This window comes from Ascaphus truei, unplaced genomic scaffold (genome assembly GCF_040206685.1).
Source record: "Ascaphus truei isolate aAscTru1 unplaced genomic scaffold, aAscTru1.hap1 HAP1_SCAFFOLD_1175, whole genome shotgun sequence".
In the NCBI taxonomy this organism is placed as follows: domain Eukaryota; kingdom Metazoa; phylum Chordata; class Amphibia; order Anura; family Ascaphidae; genus Ascaphus; species Ascaphus truei.
This window is the reverse complement of record NW_027454045.1, coordinates 85,326-106,205: the sequence shown is the minus strand read 5'-3', so window position 1 is coordinate 106,205 and position 20,880 is coordinate 85,326. Positions and strand designations below refer to the sequence as shown.

Here is a 20,880-nt window from a genome sequence, read left to right as displayed (position 1 = left end):
GTGGGGGGGAGAGGAAGCAGGAGGTAGGAGAGGGAGTGGGGGGGAGAGGAAGCAGGAAGTAGGGGGGGAGGAAGCAGGAGGTAGGAGAGGGAGTGGGGGGGGAGAGGAAGCAGGAGGTAGGAGAGAGAGTGGGGGGAAGAGAGGAAGCAGGAGGTAGGAGAGAGAGTGGGGGGAAGAGAGGAAGAAGGAGGTAGGAGAGAGAGTGGGGGGGAGAGAGGAAGTAGGAGAGGGAGTGGGAGGGGAGAGAGGAAGCAGGAGGTAGGAGAGGGAGTGGGGGGGGAGACAGGAGGTAGGAGAGGGAGGGGGGGGTGAGAGGAGGTAGGAGAGGGAGTGGGGGGAGAGGAAGCAGGAGGTAGGAGAGAGAGTGGGGGGAAGAGAGGAAGCAGGAGGTAGGAGAGGGAGTGGTGGGGGAGGGAGTGGGTGGGAGAGGAAGCAGGAGGTAGGAGAGGGAGTGAGGGGGGGAGAGAGGAGGTAGGAGAGGGAGTGGGAGGGGAGAGAGGCGGTAGGAGAGGGAGTGGGAGGGGAGAGAGGAAGCAGGAGGTAGGAGAGAGAGTGGGGGGAGGGAGGAAGTAGGAGAGGGAGTGCTGGGGGGTAGGAGAGGGAGTGGAGGTAGGAGAGGAGGGAGGGAGAGGAAAGAGAAGGGGGAAGTACGGAGAGAGAAGGATAGAGAGGGGGTGAGAAGGATAGGGAGAGGGGAGGTGGGGCAGAAGGAGAGAGGGAGAGAGAAGGGGGAGAAGGATAGAGGAAGGGACAGGGGAAAGAGAAGGATGTATGTGTTGGATCAGCTGTATATGGAGGTGCGAGTTCTGGATATAGCGCTGTGCCAGCTAACCCCTCTCACCCCGCAGGTCAGTCCCGCGCCGCTATGATCCCCGACAAGCAGCCGCGCCACCCCCGAGGCGAGAGCCCCCACCGGGACCCCGAGCCGCACCCCACCCCCCCACCCCTGCCCAAGAAACATCTCCCCCGCCAACCCACCCCGGAGAGCCCCGGCGCCCGCCCCGCCCCGCTCAACCTGGCCAACCCCACCTACGACACGGAGCGGGGCTGGGAGGCGGGCGACTCCCCGGAGCGGGCAGGGGGTCGCATCGCGGCGCTGCAGGCCGAGGCACTGCGCCGGTTCTACACCCGCTGCGAGGACACCTTCATGGCCGGGCAACGGGAGCCCGTCAGCTTCGGGCTGGAGAGCTGGCCCGACTTCCGTCTCGCCAGCGCCACGCCGTGCTGCCAGGCCGGAGACGCCGTGTATTACCGGGCGTCGTACGCAAGGGACCCCGGCAACCTGTACGCCGTCAAGGTAACCGCGCCGCTGAGGTGCGCCGGCACTGCTACACGCAGCTTCCTCCGTGTACACTCACACAGCCTCCCCCATGTACACACACGCACGGAGCCTCCCTATGTACACACACGCACGCAGCCTCCCCCATGTACACACACGCACGCAGCCTCCCCCATGTACACACACTCACACAGCCTCCCCCATGTACACACACGCACGCAGCCTCTCCCATGTACACACACTCACACAGCCTCCCCCATGTACGCACACGCACTCACACAGCCTCCCACATGTACACAAACGCACGCAGCCTCCCCCATGTACACACACGCACGCAGCCTCCCCCATGTACACACACGCACGCAGCCTCCCCCATGTACACACACGCAGCCTCCCCATGTACACACACGCACGCAGCCTCCCACATGTACACACATGCACGCAGCCTCCCACATGTACACACACCCACGCAGCCTCCCCCATGTACACACACGCACGCAGCCTCCCCCATGTACACACACGCACGCAGCCTCCCCCATGTACACACACGCAGCCTCCCCATGTACACACACGCACGCACGCAGCCTCCCCCATGTACACACACGCACGCAGCCTCCCCCGTGTACACACACACACGCAGCCTCCCCCATGTACACACACGCAGCCTCCCCATGTACACACACGCACGCAGCCTCCCCCATGTACACACACGCAGCCTCCCCCATGTACACACACGCACGCAGCCTCCCCATGTACGCACACGCAGCCTCCCCCATGTACACACACACACGCAGCCTCCCCCATGTACACACACGCACGCAGCCTCCCCCGTGTACACACACGCAGCCTCCCCCGTATACACACACGCAGCCTCCCCCATGTACACACACGCAGCCTCCCCCATGTACACACACGCACGCAGCCTCCCCCGTGTACACACATGCAGCCTCCCCCATGTACACACACGCACGCAGCCTCTCCCATGTACACACACACACACGCAGCCTCCCCCGTGTACACACACACACACAGCCTCCCCCATGTACACACACGCACGCAGCCTCTCCCATGTACACACACGCACGCAGCCTCCCACATGTACACACACGCACGCAGCCTCCCCCGTGTACACACACACACACAGCCTCCCCCATGTACACACACACACGCAGCCTCCCCCATGTACACACACGCAGCCTCCCCATGTACACACACGCACGCAGCCTCCCCCATGTACACACACGCACACAGCCTCCCCATGTACACACACGCAGCCTCCCCATGTACACACGCACGCAGCCTCCCCCATGTACACACACGCAGCCTCCCCCATGTACACACACGCACGCAGCCTCCCCCATGTACACACACGCACGCAGCCTCCCCCATGTACACACACGCACGCAGCCTCCCCCATGTACACACGCACGCAGCCTCCCCATGTACACACGCACAGCCTCCCCCATGTACACACACACTGCCTCCCCATGTACACACATACAGCCTCCCCCATGTACACACACGCACGCAGCCTCCCCCATGTACACACGCACGCAGCCTCCCCATGTACACACGCACGCAGCCTCCCCATGTACACACACGCAGCCTCCCCCATGTACACACGCACGCAGCCTCCCCATGTACGCACACGCAGCCTCCCCCATGTACACACACGCAGCCTCCCCCATGTACACACACGCACGCAGCCTCCCCCGTGTACACACACGCACGCAGCCTCCCCATGTACACACACGCAGCCTCCCCCATGTACACACACGCAGCCTCCCCCATGTACACACACGCACGCAGCCTCCCCCATGTACACACACACACGCAGCCTCCCCATGTACACACGCACGCAGCCTCCCCCATGTACACACACGCACACAGCCTCCCCATGTACACACGCACGCAGCCTCCCCCATGTACACACACGCAGCCTCCCCATGTACACACGCACGCAGCCTCCCCCATGTACACACACGCACGCAGCCTCCCCCATGTACACACACGCACGCAGCCTCCCCATGTACACACACGCAGCCTCCCCATGTACACACGCACGCAGCCTCCCCCATGTACACACACGCACGCAGCCTCCCCATGTACACACACGCAGCCTCCCCATGTACACACGCACGCAGCCTCTCCCATGAACACACACGCACGCAGCCTCCCCATGTACACACACGCACGCAGCCTCCCCATGTACACACACGCACGCAGCCTCCCCATGTACACACACGCACGCAGCCTCCCCATGTACACACACGCACGCAGCCTCCCCATGTACACACACGCACGCAGCCTCCCCCATGTACACGCACGCAGCCTCCCCATGTACACACACGCACGCAGCCTCCCCATGTACACACGCACGCAGCCTCCCCCATGTACACACACGCACGCAGCCTCCCCCATGTACACACACGCACGCAGCCTCCCCATGTACACACACGCACGCAGCCTCCCCATGTACACACACGCAGCCTCCCCATGTACACACGCACGCAGCCTCCCCCATGTACACACACGCACGCAGCCTCCCCATGTACACACACGTACGCAGCCTCCCCATGTACACACACACACGCAGCCTCCCCATGTACACACACGTAGCCTCCCCATGTACACACGCACGCAGCCTCCCCCATGTACACACACGCACGCAGCCTCCCCATGTACACACACGTACGCAGCCTCCCCATGTACACACACGCACGCAGCCTCCCCATGTACACACACGCACGCAGCCTCCCCCATGTACACACACGCACGCAGCCTCCCCATGTACACACACGCACGCAGCCTCCCCATGTACACACACGCACGCAGCCTCCCCCATGTACACACACGCACGCAGCCTCCCCCATGTACACACGCACGCAGCCTCCCCCATGTACACACGCACGCAGCCTCCCCCATGTACACACGCACGCAGCCTCCCCATGTACACACGCACGCAGCCTCCCCATGTACACACACGCAGCCTCCCCCATGTACACACGCACGCAGCCTCCCCATGTACGCACACGCAGCCTCCCCCATGTACACACACGCAGCCTCCCCCATGTACACACACGCACGCAGCCTCCCCATGTACACACACGCAGCCTCCCCCATGTACACACACGCAGCCTCCCCCATGTACACACACGCACGCAGCCTCCCCCATGTACACACACACACGCAGCCTCCCCATGTACACACACACGCAGCCTCCCCCATGTACACACACGCACACAGCCTCCCCATGTACACACGCACGCAGCCTCCCCCATGTACACACACGCAGCCTCCCCATGTACACACGCACGCAGCCTCCCCCATGTACACACACGCACGCAGCTTCCCCATGTACACACACGCACGCAGCCTCCCCATGTACACACACGCACGCAGCCTCCCCATGTACACACACGCACGCAGCCTCCCCATGTACACACACGCACGCAGCCTCCCCATGTACACACACGCACGCAGCCTCCCCCATGTACACGCACGCAGCCTCCCCCATGTACACGCACGCAGCCTCCCCATGTACACGCACGCAGCCTCCCCATGTATACACACGCACGCAGCCTCCCCATGTACACACACGCACGCAGCCTCCCCATGTACACACACGCACGCAGCCTCCCCCATGTACACACACGCACGCAGCCTCCCCCATGTACACACACGCACGCAGCCTCCCCATGTACGCACACGCACGCAGCCTCCCCCATGTACACACACGCACGCAGCCTCCCCCATGTACACACACGCACGCAGCCTCCCCATGTACACACACACACACGCAGCCTCCCCCATGTACACACACGCACGCAGCCTCCCCCATGTACACACACGCACGCAGCCTCCCCCATGTACACACACGCACGCAGCCTCCCCCATGTACACACACGCACACAGCCTCCCCCATGTACACACACACAGCCTCCCCATGTACACACGCACGCAGCCTCCCCATATACACACATGCACGCAGCCTCCCCATGTACACACACGCAGCCTCCCCATGTACACACACACACGCACGCAGCCTCCCCATGTACACACACGCAGCCTCCCCATGTACACACGCACGCAGCCTCCCCCATGTACACACACGCACGCTGCCTCCCCATGTACACACACGCACGCAGCCTCCCCATGTACACACACGCACGCAGCCTCCCCATGTACACACACGCAGCCTCCCCATGTACACACACGCACGCAGCCTCCCCCATGTACACACGCACGCAGCCTCCCCCATGTACATACACGCACGCAGCCTCCCCCATGTACACGCACTCACACAGCCTCCTACATGTACACACACGCACGCAGCCTCCCACATGTACACACGCACGCAGCCTCCCACATGTACACACACTCACACAGCCTCCCACATGTACACGCACTCACACAGCCTCCCCCATGTACACGCACTCACACAGCCTCCCCCATGTACACGCACTCACACAGCCTCCCCCATGTACACGCACTCACACAGCCTCCCCCATGTACACGCACTCACACAGCCTCCCCCATGTACACGCACTCACACAGCCTCCCCCATGTACACGCACTCCCGCAGCCTCCCCCATGTACACGCACTCACACAGCCTCCCCCATGTACACGCACTCACACAGCCTCCCCCATGTACACGCACTCACACAGCCTCCCCCATGTACACGCACGCACTCACACAGCCTCCCCCATGTACACGCACTCACACAGCCTCCCCCATGTACACGCACTCACACAGCCTCCCCCATGTACACGCACTCACACAGCCTCCCCCATGTACACGCACTCACGCAGCCTCCCCCATGTACACGCACTCACACAGCCTCCCCATGTACACACACGCACGCAGCCTCCCCCATGTACACACACGCACACAGCCTCCCCCATGTACACGCACTCACACAGCCTCCCCCATGTACACACACGTACGCAGCCTCCCCCATGTACACGCACTCACGCAGCCTCCCCCATGTACACACACGCACGCAGCCTCCCCCATGTACAGACACGCACGCACGCAGCCTCCCCATGTACACGCACTCACACAGCCTCCCCCATATACACGCACTCACACAGCCTCCCCACATGTACACACACGCACGCAGCCTCCCCCATGTACACACACTCACACAGCCTCCCCCATGTACACGCACTCACGCAGCCTCCCCCATGTACACGCACTCACACAGCCTCCCCCATGTACACGCACTCACACAGCCTCCCACATGTACACGCACTCACACAGCCTTCCACATGTACACACACGCACGCAGCCTCCCCCATGTACACACACGCACGCAGCCTCTCCCATGAACACACACGCACGCAGCCTCTCCCATGTACACACACGTACGCAGCCTCTCCCATGAACACACACGCACGCACGCAGCCTCCCCCATGTACACACACGTACGCAGCCTCTCCCATGAACACACACACACGCACGCAGCCTCTCCCATGAACACACACGCACGCAGCCTCTCCCATGTACACACACGTACGCAGCCTCTCCCATGAACACACACACACGCACGCAGCCTCTCCCATGAACACACACGCACGCAGCCTCTCCCATGTACACACACGTACGCAGCCTCTCCCATGAACACACACGCACTCACACAGCCTCCCCCATGTACACACACGCAGCCTCCCCCATGTACACACAAGCACGCAGCCTCTCCCATGAACACACACGCACTCACACAGCCTCCCCCATGTACACGCACTCACACAGCCTCCCACATGTACACACACGCACGCAGCCTCTCCCATGAACACACACGCACACAGCCTCCCCCATGTACACGCACTCACACAGCCTCCCACATGTACACACACGCACGCAGCCTCCCCATGTACACACACGCACGCAGCCTCTCCCATGAACACACACTCACACAGCCTCCCACATGTACACACACGCAGCCTCCCCCATGTACACACAAGCACGCAGCCTCTCCCATGAACACACACGCACACAGCCTCCCCCATGTACACGCACTCACACAGCCTCCCACATGTACACACACGCACGCAGCCTCCCCATGTACACACACGCACGCAGCCTCCCCATGTACACACACGCACGCAACCTCCCCCATGTACACACACGCACGCAGCCTCTCCCATGAACACACACTCACTCACACAGCCTCCCCCATGTACACACACGCACTCACACAGCCTCCCCCATGTACACACACGCACTCACACAGCCTCCCCCATGTACACACACGCACGCAGCCTCTCCCATGAACACACACTCACTCACACAGCCTCCCCCATGTACACACACGCACTCACACAGCCTCCCCATGTACACACACGCACTCACACAGCCTCCCCCATGTACACACACGCACGCAGCCTCCCCCATGTACACACACGCACGCAGCCTCCCCATGTACAGACACGCACACAGCCTCCCCATGTACACGCACTCACACAGCCTCCCCCATGTACACACACGCACGCAGCCTCCCCATGTACACACACGCACACAGCCTCCCCCATGTACACACACGCACGCAGCCTCTCCCATGTACACACACGCACGCAGCCTCCCCCATGTACACACACGCACGCAGCCTCCCCCATGTACACACACGCACGCAGCCTCCCCCATGTACACACACGCACGCAGCCTCTCCCATGTACACACACGCACGCAGCCTCCCCCATGTACACACACGCACGCAGCCTCCCCCATGTACACACACGCACGCAGCCTCCCCCATGTACACACACGCACGCAGCCTCCCCCATGTACACACACGCACACAGCCTCCCCCATGTACACACACGCACGCAGCCTCTCCCATGTACACACACGCACGCAGCCTCCCCCATGTACACACACGCACACAGCCTCCCCCATGTACACACGCACGCAGCCTCCCCCATGTACACACACGCACGCAGCCTCCCCATGTACACACACGCACACAGCCTCCCCATGTACACACACATACGCAGCCTCCCCCATGTACACACACGCACGCAGCCTCCCCCATGTACACACACGCACGCAGCCTCTCCCATGTACACACACGCACGCAGCCTCTCCCATGTACACACACGCACGCAGCCTCCCCCATGTACACACACGTACGCAGCCTCCCCATGTACACACACGCACGCAGCCTCCCCCATGTACAGACACGCACGCAGCCTCCCCATGTACACACACGCACGCAGCCTCCCCCATGTACACACACGCACGCAGCCTCCCCCATGTACACACACGCACGCAGCCTCCCCCATGTACACACGCACACAGCCTCCCCCATGTACACACACGCACGCAGCCTCTCCCATGTACAGACACGCACGCAGCCTCTCCCATGTACACACACGCACGCAGCCTCTCCCATGTACGCACACGCACGCAGCCTCCCACATGTACACGCACGCAGCCTCCCCCATGTACGCACACGCAGCCTTCCCCATGTACACACACGCACGCAGCCTCCCCCATGTACACACACGCACGCAGCCTCCCCATGTACACACACGCACGCAGTCTCCCACATGTACACACACGCACGCAGCCTCCCCATGTACACACGCACGCAGCCTCCCCCATGTACAGACACGCACGCAGCCTCTCCCATGTACGCACACGCACGCAGCCTCCCCCATGTACACACACGCAGCCTCCCCCATGTACACACACGCAGCCTCTCCCATGAACACACACGCACGCAGCCTCCCCATGTACACACACACACGCAGCCTCCCCATGTACACACACGCACGCAGCCTCCCCCATGTACACACACGCACGCAGCCTCCCCATGTACACACACACACGCAGCCTCCCCCATGTACACGCACAAGCACGCAGCCTCCCCATGTACACACGCACGCAGCCTCCCCATGTACACACGCACGCAGCCTCCCCATGTACGCACACGCAGCCTCCCCATGTACACACACGCACGCAGCTTCCCCCATGTACACACACGCACGCAGCCTCCCCATGTACACACACACACACAGCCTCCCCATGTACGCACAAGCACGCAGCCTCCCCCTTGAACACACACGCACGCAGCCTCCCCATGTACACACACGCACGCAGCCTCCCCCATGTACACACACGCACGCAGCCTCCCCCATGTACACACACGCAGCCTCCCCCATGTACACACACGCACACAGCCTCCCCCATGTACACGCACTCCCGCAGCCTCCCCCATGTACACGCACTCACACAGCCTCCCCCATGTACACGCACTCACACAGCCTCCCCCATGTACACGCACTCACACAGCCTCCCCCATGTACACGCACTCACACAGCCTCCCCCATGTACACGCACTCACACAGCCTCCCCCATGTACACACACGCACGCAGCCTCCCCCATGAACACACACGCACGCAGCCTCCCCCATGTACACACACGCACGCAGCCTCCCCCATGTACACACACGCAGCCTCCCCCATGTACACACACGCAGCCTCCCCATGTACACACACGCACGCAACCTCCCCCATGTACACACACGCACTCAGCCTCTCCCATGTACACACACACACGCAGCCTCCCCCATGTACACACACGCAGCCTCCCCATGTACACACACGCACGCAGCCTCCCCATGTACACACACGCACGCAGCCTCCCCCATGTACACACACGCACGCAGCCTCCCCCATGTAAACACACGCACGCAGCCTCTCCCATGTACACGCACTCCCGCAGCCTTCCCCATGTACACACACGCACGCAGCCTCCCCCATGTAAACACACGCACGCAGCCTCCCCATGTACACACACGCACGCAGCCTCCCCCATGTACACACGCACGCAGCCTCTCCCATGTACACGCACTCCCGCAGCCTTCCCCATGTACACACATGCACGCAGCCTCCCCATGTACACACACGCAGCCTCCCCATGTACACACACACACGCACGCAGCCTCCCCATGTACACACACGCAGCCTCCCCATGTACACACGCACGCAGCCTCCCCCATGTACACACACGCACGCTGCCTCCCCATGTACACACACGCACGCAGCCTCCCCATGTACACACACGCACGCAGCCTCCCCATGTACACACACGCAGCCTCCCCATGTACACACACGCACGCAGCATCCCCCATGTACACACGCACGCAGCCTCCCCCATGTACATACACGCACGCAGCCTCCCCCATGTACACGCACTCACACAGCCTCCTACATGTACACACACGCACGCAGCCTCCCACATGTACACACGCACGCAGCCTCCCACATGTACACACACTCACACAGCCTCCCACATGTACACGCACTCACACAGCCTCCCCCATGTACACGCACTCACACAGCCTCCCCCATGTACACGCACTCACACAGCCTCCCCCATGTACATACACGCACGCAACCTCCCCCATGTACACGCACTCACACAGCCTCCCCCATGTACACACACGCACGCAGCCTCCCCCATGTACACGCACTCACACAGCCTCCTACATGTACACACACGCACGCAGCCTCCCACATGTACACACGCACGCAGCCTCCCACATGTACACACACGCACGCAGCCTCCCCCATGTACACACACGCACTCACACAGCCTCCCCCATGTACACGCACTCACACAGCCTCCCCCATGTACACGCACTCACACAGCCTCCCCCATGTACACGCACTCACACAGCCTCCCCCATGTACACGCACTCCCGCAGCCTCCCCCATGTACACGCACTCACACAGCCTCCCCCATGTACACCCACTCACACAGCCTCCCCCATGTACACGCACTCACACAGCCTCCCCCATGTACACGCACGCACTCACACAGCCTCCCCCATGTACACGCACTCACACAGCCTCCCCCATGTACACGCACTCACACAGCCTCCCCCATGTACACGCACTCACACAGCCTCCCCCATGTACACGCACTCACGCAGCCTCCCCCATGTACACGCACTCACACAGCCTCCCCATGTACACACACGCACGCAGCCTCCCCCATGTACACACACTCCCGCAGCCTCCCCCATGTACACACACGCACACAGCCTCCCCCATGTACACGCACTCACACAGCCTCCCCCATGTACACACACGTACGCAGCCTCCCCCATGTACACGCACTCACGCAGCCTCCCCCATGTACACACACGCACGCAGCCTCCCCCATGTACAGACACGCACGCACGCAGCCTCCCCATGTACACGCACTCACACAGCCTCCCCCATATACACGCACTCACACAGCCTCCCCACATGTACACACACGCACGCAGCCTCCCCCATGTACACACACTCACACAGCCTCCCCCATGTACACGCACTCACGCAGCCTCCCCCATGTACACGCACTCACACAGCCTCCCCCATGTACACGCACTCACACAGCCTCCCACATGTACACACACTCACACAGCCTCCCCCATGTACACGCACTCACGCAGCCTCCCCCATGTACACGCACTCACACAGCCTCCCCCATGTACACGCACTCACACAGCCTCCCACATGTACACGCACTCACACAGCCTTCCACATGTACACACACGCACGCAGCCTCCCCCATGTACACACACGCACGCAGCCTCTCCCATGAACACACACGCACGCAGCCTCTCCCATGTACACACACGTACGCAGCCTCTCCCATGAACACACACGCACGCACGCAGCCTCCCCCATGTACACACACGTACGCAGCCTCTCCCATGAACACACACACACGCACGCAGCCTCTCCCATGAACACACACGCACGCAGCCTCTCCCATGTACACACACGTACGCAGCCTCTCCCATGAACACACACACACGCACGCAGCCTCCCCCATGTACACACACGTACGCAGCCTCTCCCATGAACACACACACACGCACGCAGCCTCTCCCATGAACACACACGCACGCAGCCTCTCCCATGTACACACACGTACGCAGCCTCTCCCATGAACACACACACACGCACGCAGCCTCTCCCATGAACACACACGCACGCAGCCTCTCCCATGTACACACACGTACGCAGCCTCTCCCATGAACACACACGCACTCACACAGCCTCCCCCATGTACACACACGCAGCCTCCCCCATGTACACACAAGCACGCAGCCTCTCCCATGAACACACACGCACTCACACAGCCTCCCCCATGTACACGCACTCACACAGCCTCCCACATGTACACACACGCACGCAGCCTCTCCCATGAACACACACGCACACAGCCTCCCCCATGTACACGCACTCACACAGCCTCCCACATGTACACACACGCACGCAGCCTCCCCATGTACACACACGCACGCAGCCTCTCCCATGAACACACACTCACACAGCCTCCCACATGTACACACACGCAGCCTCCCCCATGTACACACAAGCACGCAGCCTCTCCCATGAACACACACGCACACAGCCTCCCCCATGTACACGCACTCACACAGCCTCCCACATGTACACACACGCACGCAGCCTCCCCATGTACACACACGCACGCAGCCTCCCCATGTACACACACGCACGCAACCTCCCCCATGTACACACACGCACGCAGCCTCTCCCATGAACACACACTCACTCACACAGCCTCCCCCATGTACACACACGCACTCACACAGCCTCCCCCATGTACACACACGCACTCACACAGCCTCCCCCATGTACACACACGCACGCAGCCTCTCCCATGAACACACACTCACTCACACAGCCTCCCCCATGTACACACACGCACTCACACAGCCTCCCCATGTACACACACGCACTCACACAGCCTCCCCCATGTACACACACGCACGCAGCCTCCCCCATGTACACACACGCACGCAGCCTCCCCATGTACAGACACGCACACAGCCTCCCCATGTACACGCACTCACACAGCCTCCCCCATGTACACACACGCACGCAGCCTCCCCATGTACACACACGCACACAGCCTCCCCCATGTACACACACGCACGCAGCCTCTCCCATGTACACACACGCACGCAGCCTCCCCCATGTACACACACGCACGCAGCCTCCCCCATGTACACACACGCACGCAGCCTCCCCCATGTACACACACGCACGCAGCCTCTCCCATGTACACACACGCACGCAGCCTCCCCCATGTACACACACGCACGCAGCCTCCCCCATGTACACACACGCACGCAGCCTCCCCCATGTACACACACGCACACAGCCTCCCCCATGTACACACACGCACGCAGCCTCTCCCATGTACACACACGCACGCAGCCTCCCCCATGTACACACACGCACACAGCCTCCCCCATGTACACACGCACGCAGCCTCCCCCATGTACACACACGCACGCAGCCTCCCCATGTACACACACGCACACAGCCTCCCCATGTACACACACATACGCAGCCTCCCCCATGTACACACACGCACGCAGCCTCCCCCATGTACACACACGCACGCAGCCTCTCCCATGTACACACACGCACGCAGCCTCTCCCATGTACACACACGCACGCAGCCTCCCCCATGTACACACACGTACGCAGCCTCCCCATGTACACACACGCACGCAGCCTCCCCCATGTACAGACACGCACGCAGCCTCCCCATATACACACACGCACGCAGCCTCCCCCATGTACACACACGCACGCAGCCTCCCCCATGTACACACACGCACGCAGCCTCCCCCATGTACACACGCACACAGCCTCCCCCATGTACACACACGCACACAGCCTCCCCCATGTACACACACGCACGCAGCCTCTCCCATGTACAGACACGCACGCAGCCTCTCCCATGTACACACACGCACGCAGCCTCTCCCATGTACGCACACGCACGCAGCCTCCCACATGTACACGCACGCAGCCTCCCCCATGTACGCACACGCAGCCTCCCCCATGTACACACACGCACGCAGCCTCCCCCATGTACACACACGCACGCAGCCTCCCCATGTACACACACGCACGCAGTCTCCCACATGTACACACACGCACGCAGCCTCCCCATGTACACACGCACGCAGCCTCCCCCATGTACAGACACGCACGCAGCCTCTCCCATGTACGCACACGCACGCAGCCTCCCCATGTACACACACGCAGCCTCCCCCATGTACACACACGCAGCCTCTCCCATGAACACACACGCACGCAGCCTCCCCATGTACACACACGCACGCAGCCTCCCCATGTACACACACGCACGCAGCCTCCCCCATGTACACACACGCACGCAGCCTCCCCATGTACACACACACACGCAGCCTCCCCCATGTACACGCACAAGCACGCAGCCTCCCCATGTACACACGCACGCAGCCTCCCCATGTACACACGCACGCAGCCTCCCCATGTACGCACACGCAGCCTCCCCATGTACACACACGCACGCAGCTTCCCCCATGTACACACACGCACGCAGCCTCCCCATGTACACACACACACACAGCCTCCCCATGTACGCACAAGCACGCAGCCTCCCCCTTGAACACACACGCACGCAGCCTCCCCATGTACACACACGCACGCAGCCTCCCCCATGTACACACACGCACGCAGCCTCCCCCATGTACACACACGCAGCCTCCCCCATGTACACACACGCACACAGCCTCCCCCATGTACACGCACTCCCGCAGCCTCCCCCATGTACACGCACTCACACAGCCTCCCCCATGTACACGCACTCACACAGCCTCCCCCATGTACACGCACTCACACAGCCTCCCCCATGTACACGCACTCACACAGCCTCCCCCATGTACACGCACTCACACAGCCTCCCCCATGTACACACACGCACGCAGCCTCCCCCATGAACACACACGCACGCAGCCTCCCCCATGTACACACACGCACGCAGCCTCCCCCATGTACACACACGCAGCCTCCCCCATGTACACACACGCAGCCTCCCCATGTACACACACGCACGCAACCTCCCCCATGTACACACACGCACTCAGCCTCTCCCATGTACACACACACACGCAGCCTCCCCCATGTACACACACGCAGCCTCCCCATGTACACACACGCACGCAGCCTCCCCATGTACACACACGCACGCAGCCTCCCCCATGTACACACACGCACGCAGCCTCCCCCATGTAAACACACGCACGCAGCCTCTCCCATGTACACGCACTCCCGCAGCCTTCCCCATGTACACACACGCACGCAGCCTCCCCCATGTAAACACACGCACGCAGCCTCCCCATGTACACACACGCACGCAGCCTCCCCCATGTACACACGCACGCAGCCTCTCCCATGTACACGCACTCCCGCAGCCTTCCCCATGTACACACACGCACGCAGCCTCCCCCATGTACACACACGCACGCAACCTCTCCCATGAACACACACGCACGCAGCCTCCCCCATGTACACGCACTCACACAGCCTCCCCCATGTACACGCACTCCCGCAGCCTTCCCCATGTACACACACGCACGCAGCCTCTCCCATGTACACGCACTCCCGCAGCCTTTCCCATGTACGCACACGCAGCCTCCCCATGTACACGCACTCCCGCAGCCTCTCCCATGTACACGCACTCCCGCAGCCTTTCCCATGTACGCACACGCAGCCTCCCCATGTACACGCACTCCCGCAGCCTCCCCATGTACACACACGCAGCCTCCCCATGTACACACACGCACGCACGCAGCCTCTCCCATGTACACACACGCACGCAGCCTCCCCAATGTACACACACGCACGCAGCCTCCCCCAAGTACACACACGCACGCAGCCTCCCCATGTACACACACGCACGCAGCCTCCCCATGTACACACACGCCCGCAGCCTCCCCATGTAAACACACGTCCGCAGCCTCCCCCATGTACACACGCACGCAGCCTCCCCCATGTACACACACGCAGCCTCCCACATGTACACACACGCACGCAGCCTCCCCATGTACACACACGCAGCCTCCCCATGTACACACACGCCCGCAGCCTCCCCATGTACACACACGTCCGCAGCCTCCCCCATGTACACACACGCACGCAGCCTCCCCATGTACACACACGCATGCAGCGTCCCCCATGTACACACACGCACGCAGCCTCCCCATGTACAGACACGCACGCAGCCTCCCCATGTACACACACGCACACAGCCTCCCCCATGTACGCACACGCACGCAGCCTCCCCATGTACAGACACGCACGCAGCCTCCCCATGTACACACACATACGCAGCCTCCCCCATGTACACGCACGCACGCAGCCTCTCCCATGTACACACGCACGCAGCCTCCCCATGTACACACACATACGCAGCCTCCCCCATGTACAGACACGCACGCAGCCTCCCCATGTACACACACGCACACAGCCTCCCCCATGTACGCACACGCACGCAGCCTCCCCATGTACAGACACGCACGCAGCCTCCCCATGTACACACACATACGCAGCCTCCCCATGTACACACGCACACAGCCTCCCCCATGTGCACACGCACGCAGCCTCTCCCATGTACACACACGCAGCCTCCCCCATGTACACACACGTACGCAGCCTCTCCCATGAACACACACGCACGCACGCAGCCTCCCCCATGTACACACACGTACGCAGCCTCTCCCATGAACACACACACACGCACGCAGCCTCTCCCATGAACACACACGCACGCAGCCTCTCCCATGAACACACACGCACTCACACAGCCTCCCCCATGTACACGCACTCACACAGCCTCCCACATGTACACACACGCACGCAGCCTCTCCCATGAACACACACGCACACAGCCTCCCCCATGTACACGCACTCACACAGCCTCCCACATGTACACACACGCACGCAGCCTCCCCATGTACACACACGCACGCAGCCTCTCCCATGAACACACTCACACAGCCTCCCACATGTACACACACGCAGCCTCCCCCATGTACACACAAGCACGCAGCCTCTCCCATGAACACACACGCACACAGCCTCCCCCATGTACACGCACTCACACAGCCTCCCACATGTACACACACGCACGCAGCCTCCCCATGTACACACACGCACGCAGCCTCCCCATGTACACACACGCACGCAACCTCCCCCATGTACACACACGCACGCAGCCTCTCCCATGAACACACACTCACTCACACAGCCTCCCCCATGTACACACACGCACTCACACAGCCTCCCCCATGTACACACACGCACTCACACAGCCTCCCCCATGTACACACACGCACGCAGCCTCTCCCATGAACACACACTCACTCACACAGCCTCCCCCATGTACACACACGCACTCACACAGCCTCCCCATGTACACACACGCACTCACACAGCCTCCCCCATGTACACACACGCACGCAGCCTCCCCCATGTACACATACGCACGCAGCCTCCCCATGTACAGACACGCACACAGCCTCCCCATGTACACGCACTCACACAGCCTCCCCCATGTACACACACGCACGCAGCCTCCCCATGTACACACACGCACACAGCCTCCCCCATGTACACACACGCACGCAGCCTCTCCCATGTACACACACGCACGCAGCCTCCCCCATGTACACACACGCACGCAGCCTCCCCCATGTACACACACGCACACAGCCTCCCCCATGTACACACACGCACACAGCCTCCCCCATGTACACACACGCACGCAGCCTCTCCCATGTACACACACGCACGCAGCCTCCCCCATGTACACACACGCACGCAGCCTCCCCCATGTACACACACGCACACAGCCTCCCCCATGTACACACACGCACGCAGCCTCTCCCATGTACACACACGCACGCAGCCTCCCCCATGTACACACACGCACGCAGCCTCCCCCATGTACACACGCACGCAGCCTCCCCCATGTACACACACGCACGCAGCCTCCCCATGTACACACACGAACACAGCCTCCCCATGTACACACACATACGCAGCCTCCCCCATGTACACACACGCACGCAGCCTCCCCCATGTACACACACGCACGCAGCCTCTCCCATGTACACACACGCACGCAGCCTCTCCCATGTACACACACGCACGCAGCCTCCCCCATGTACACACACGTACGCAGCCTCCCCATGTACACACACGCACGCAGCCTCCCCCATGTACAGACACGCACGCAGCCTCCCCATGTACACACACGCACGCAGCCTCCCCCATGTACACACACGCACGCAGCTTCCCCCATGTACACACACGCACGCAGCCTCCCCCATGTACACACGCACACAGCCTCCCCCATGTACACACACGCACACAGCCTCCCCCATGTACACACACGCACGCAGCCTCTCCCATGTACAGACACGCACGCAGCCTCTCCCATGTACACACACGCACGCAGCCTCTCCCATGTACGCACACGCACGCAGCCTCCCACATGTACACGCACGCAGCCTCCCCCATGTACGCACACGCAGCCTCCCCCATGTACACACACGCACGCAGCCTCCCCCATGTACACACACGCACGCAGCCTCCCCATGTACACACACGCACGCAGTCTCCCACATGTACACACACGCACGCAGCCTCCCCATGTACACACGCACGCAGCCTCCCCCATGTACAGACACGCACGCAGCCTCTCCCATGTACGCACACGCACGCAGCCTCCCCCATGTACACACACGCAGCCTCCCCCATGTACACACACGCAGCCTCTCCCATGAACACACACGCACGCAGCCTCCCCATGTACACACACGCACGCAGCCTCCCCATGTACACACACGCACGCAGCCTCCCCCATGTACACACACGCACGCAGCCTCCCCATGTACACACACACACGCAGCCTCCCCCATGTACACGCACAAGCACGCAGCCTCCCCATGTACACACGCACGCAGCCTCCCCATGTACACACGCACGCAGCCTCCCCATGTACGCACACGCAGCCTCCCCATGTACACACACGCACGCAGCTTCCCCCATGTACACACACGCACGCAGCCTCCCCATGTACACACACACACACAGCCTCCCCATGTACGCACAAGCACGCAGCCTCCCCCTTGAACACACACGCACGCAGCCTCCCCATGTACACACACGCACGCAGCCTCCCCCATGTACACACACGCACGCAGCCTCCCCCATATACACACACGCAGCCTCCCCCATGTACACACACGCACACAGCCTCCCCCATGTACACGCACTCCCGCAGCCTCCCCCATGTACACGCACTCACACAGCCTCCCCCATGTACACGCACTCACACAGCCTCCCCCATGTACACGCACTCACACAGCCTCCCCCATGTACACGCACTCACACAGCCTCCCCCATGTACACGCACTCACACAGCCTCCCCCATGTACACACACGCACGCAGCCTCCCCCATGAACACACACGCACGCAGCCTCCCCCATGTACACACACGCACGCAGCCTCCCCCATGTACACACACGCAGCCTCCCCCATGTACACACACGCAGCCTCCCCATGTACACACACGCACGCAACCTCCCCCATGTACACACACGCACTCAGCCTCTCCCATGTACACACACACACGCAGCCTCCCCCATGTACACACACGCAGCCTCCCCATGTACACACACGCACGCAGCCTCCCCATGTACACACACGCACGCAGCCTCCCCCATGTAGACACACGCACGCAGCCTCCCCCATGTAAACACACGCACGCAGCCTCTCCCATGTACACGCACTCCCGCAGCCTTCCCCATGTACACACACGCACGCAGCCTCCCCCATGTAAACACACGCACGCAGCCTCCCCATGTACACACACGCACGCAGCCTCCCCCATGTACACACGCACGCAGCCTCTCCCATGTACACGCACTCCCGCAGCCTTCCCCATGTACACACACGCACGCAGCCTCCCCCATGTACACACACGCACGCAACCTCTCCCATGAACACACACGCACGCAGCCTCCCCCATGTACACGCACTCACACAGCCTCCCCCATGTACACGCACTCCCGCAGCCTTCCCCATGTACACACACGCACGCAGCCTCTCCCATGTACACGCACTCCCGCAGCCTTTCCCATGTACGCACACGCAGCCTCCCCATGTACACGCACTCCCGCAGCCTTTCCCATGTACACGCACTCCCGCAGCCTCCCCATGTACACACACGCAGCCTCCCCATGTACACACACGCACGCAGCCTCTCCCATGTACACACACGCACGCAGCCTCCCCAATGTACACACACGCACGCAGCCTCCCCCAAGTACACACACGCACGCAGCCTCCCCATGTACACACACGCACGCAGCCTCCCCATGTACACACACGCCCGCAGCCTCCCCATGTAAACACACGTCCGCAGCCTCCCCCATGTACACACGCACGCAGCCTCCCCCATGTACACACACGCAGCCTCCCACATGTACACACACGCACGCAGCCTCCCCATGTACACACACGCAGCCTCCCCATGTACACACACGCCCGCAGCCTCCCCATGTACACACACGTCCGCAGCCTCCCCCATGTACACACACGCACGCAGCCTCCCCATGTACACACACGCACGCAGCGTCCCCCATGTACACACACGCACGCAGCCTCCCCATGTACAGACACGCACGCAGCCTCCCCATGTACACACACGCACACAGCCTCCC

General features: G+C 62.1%; 1 protein-coding gene across 1 annotated transcript in view; it reads left to right on the top strand.

Annotated features, from left to right (window-relative positions):
* The first annotated feature begins 736 nt into the window (after positions 1-736).
* The window catches only part of LOC142475344 (inactive tyrosine-protein kinase PEAK1-like), a 47,449-nt gene continuing 27,305 nt past the window's right edge, over positions 737-20,880 (top strand). Inside the window, exon 1 of the mRNA XM_075581262.1 lies at positions 737-1,297. Within this exon, the coding sequence (XP_075437377.1) occupies positions 866-1,297 (432 nt within the window). The 5' untranslated portion in view covers positions 737-865. The remainder of the gene's footprint in view (positions 1,298-20,880) is intronic.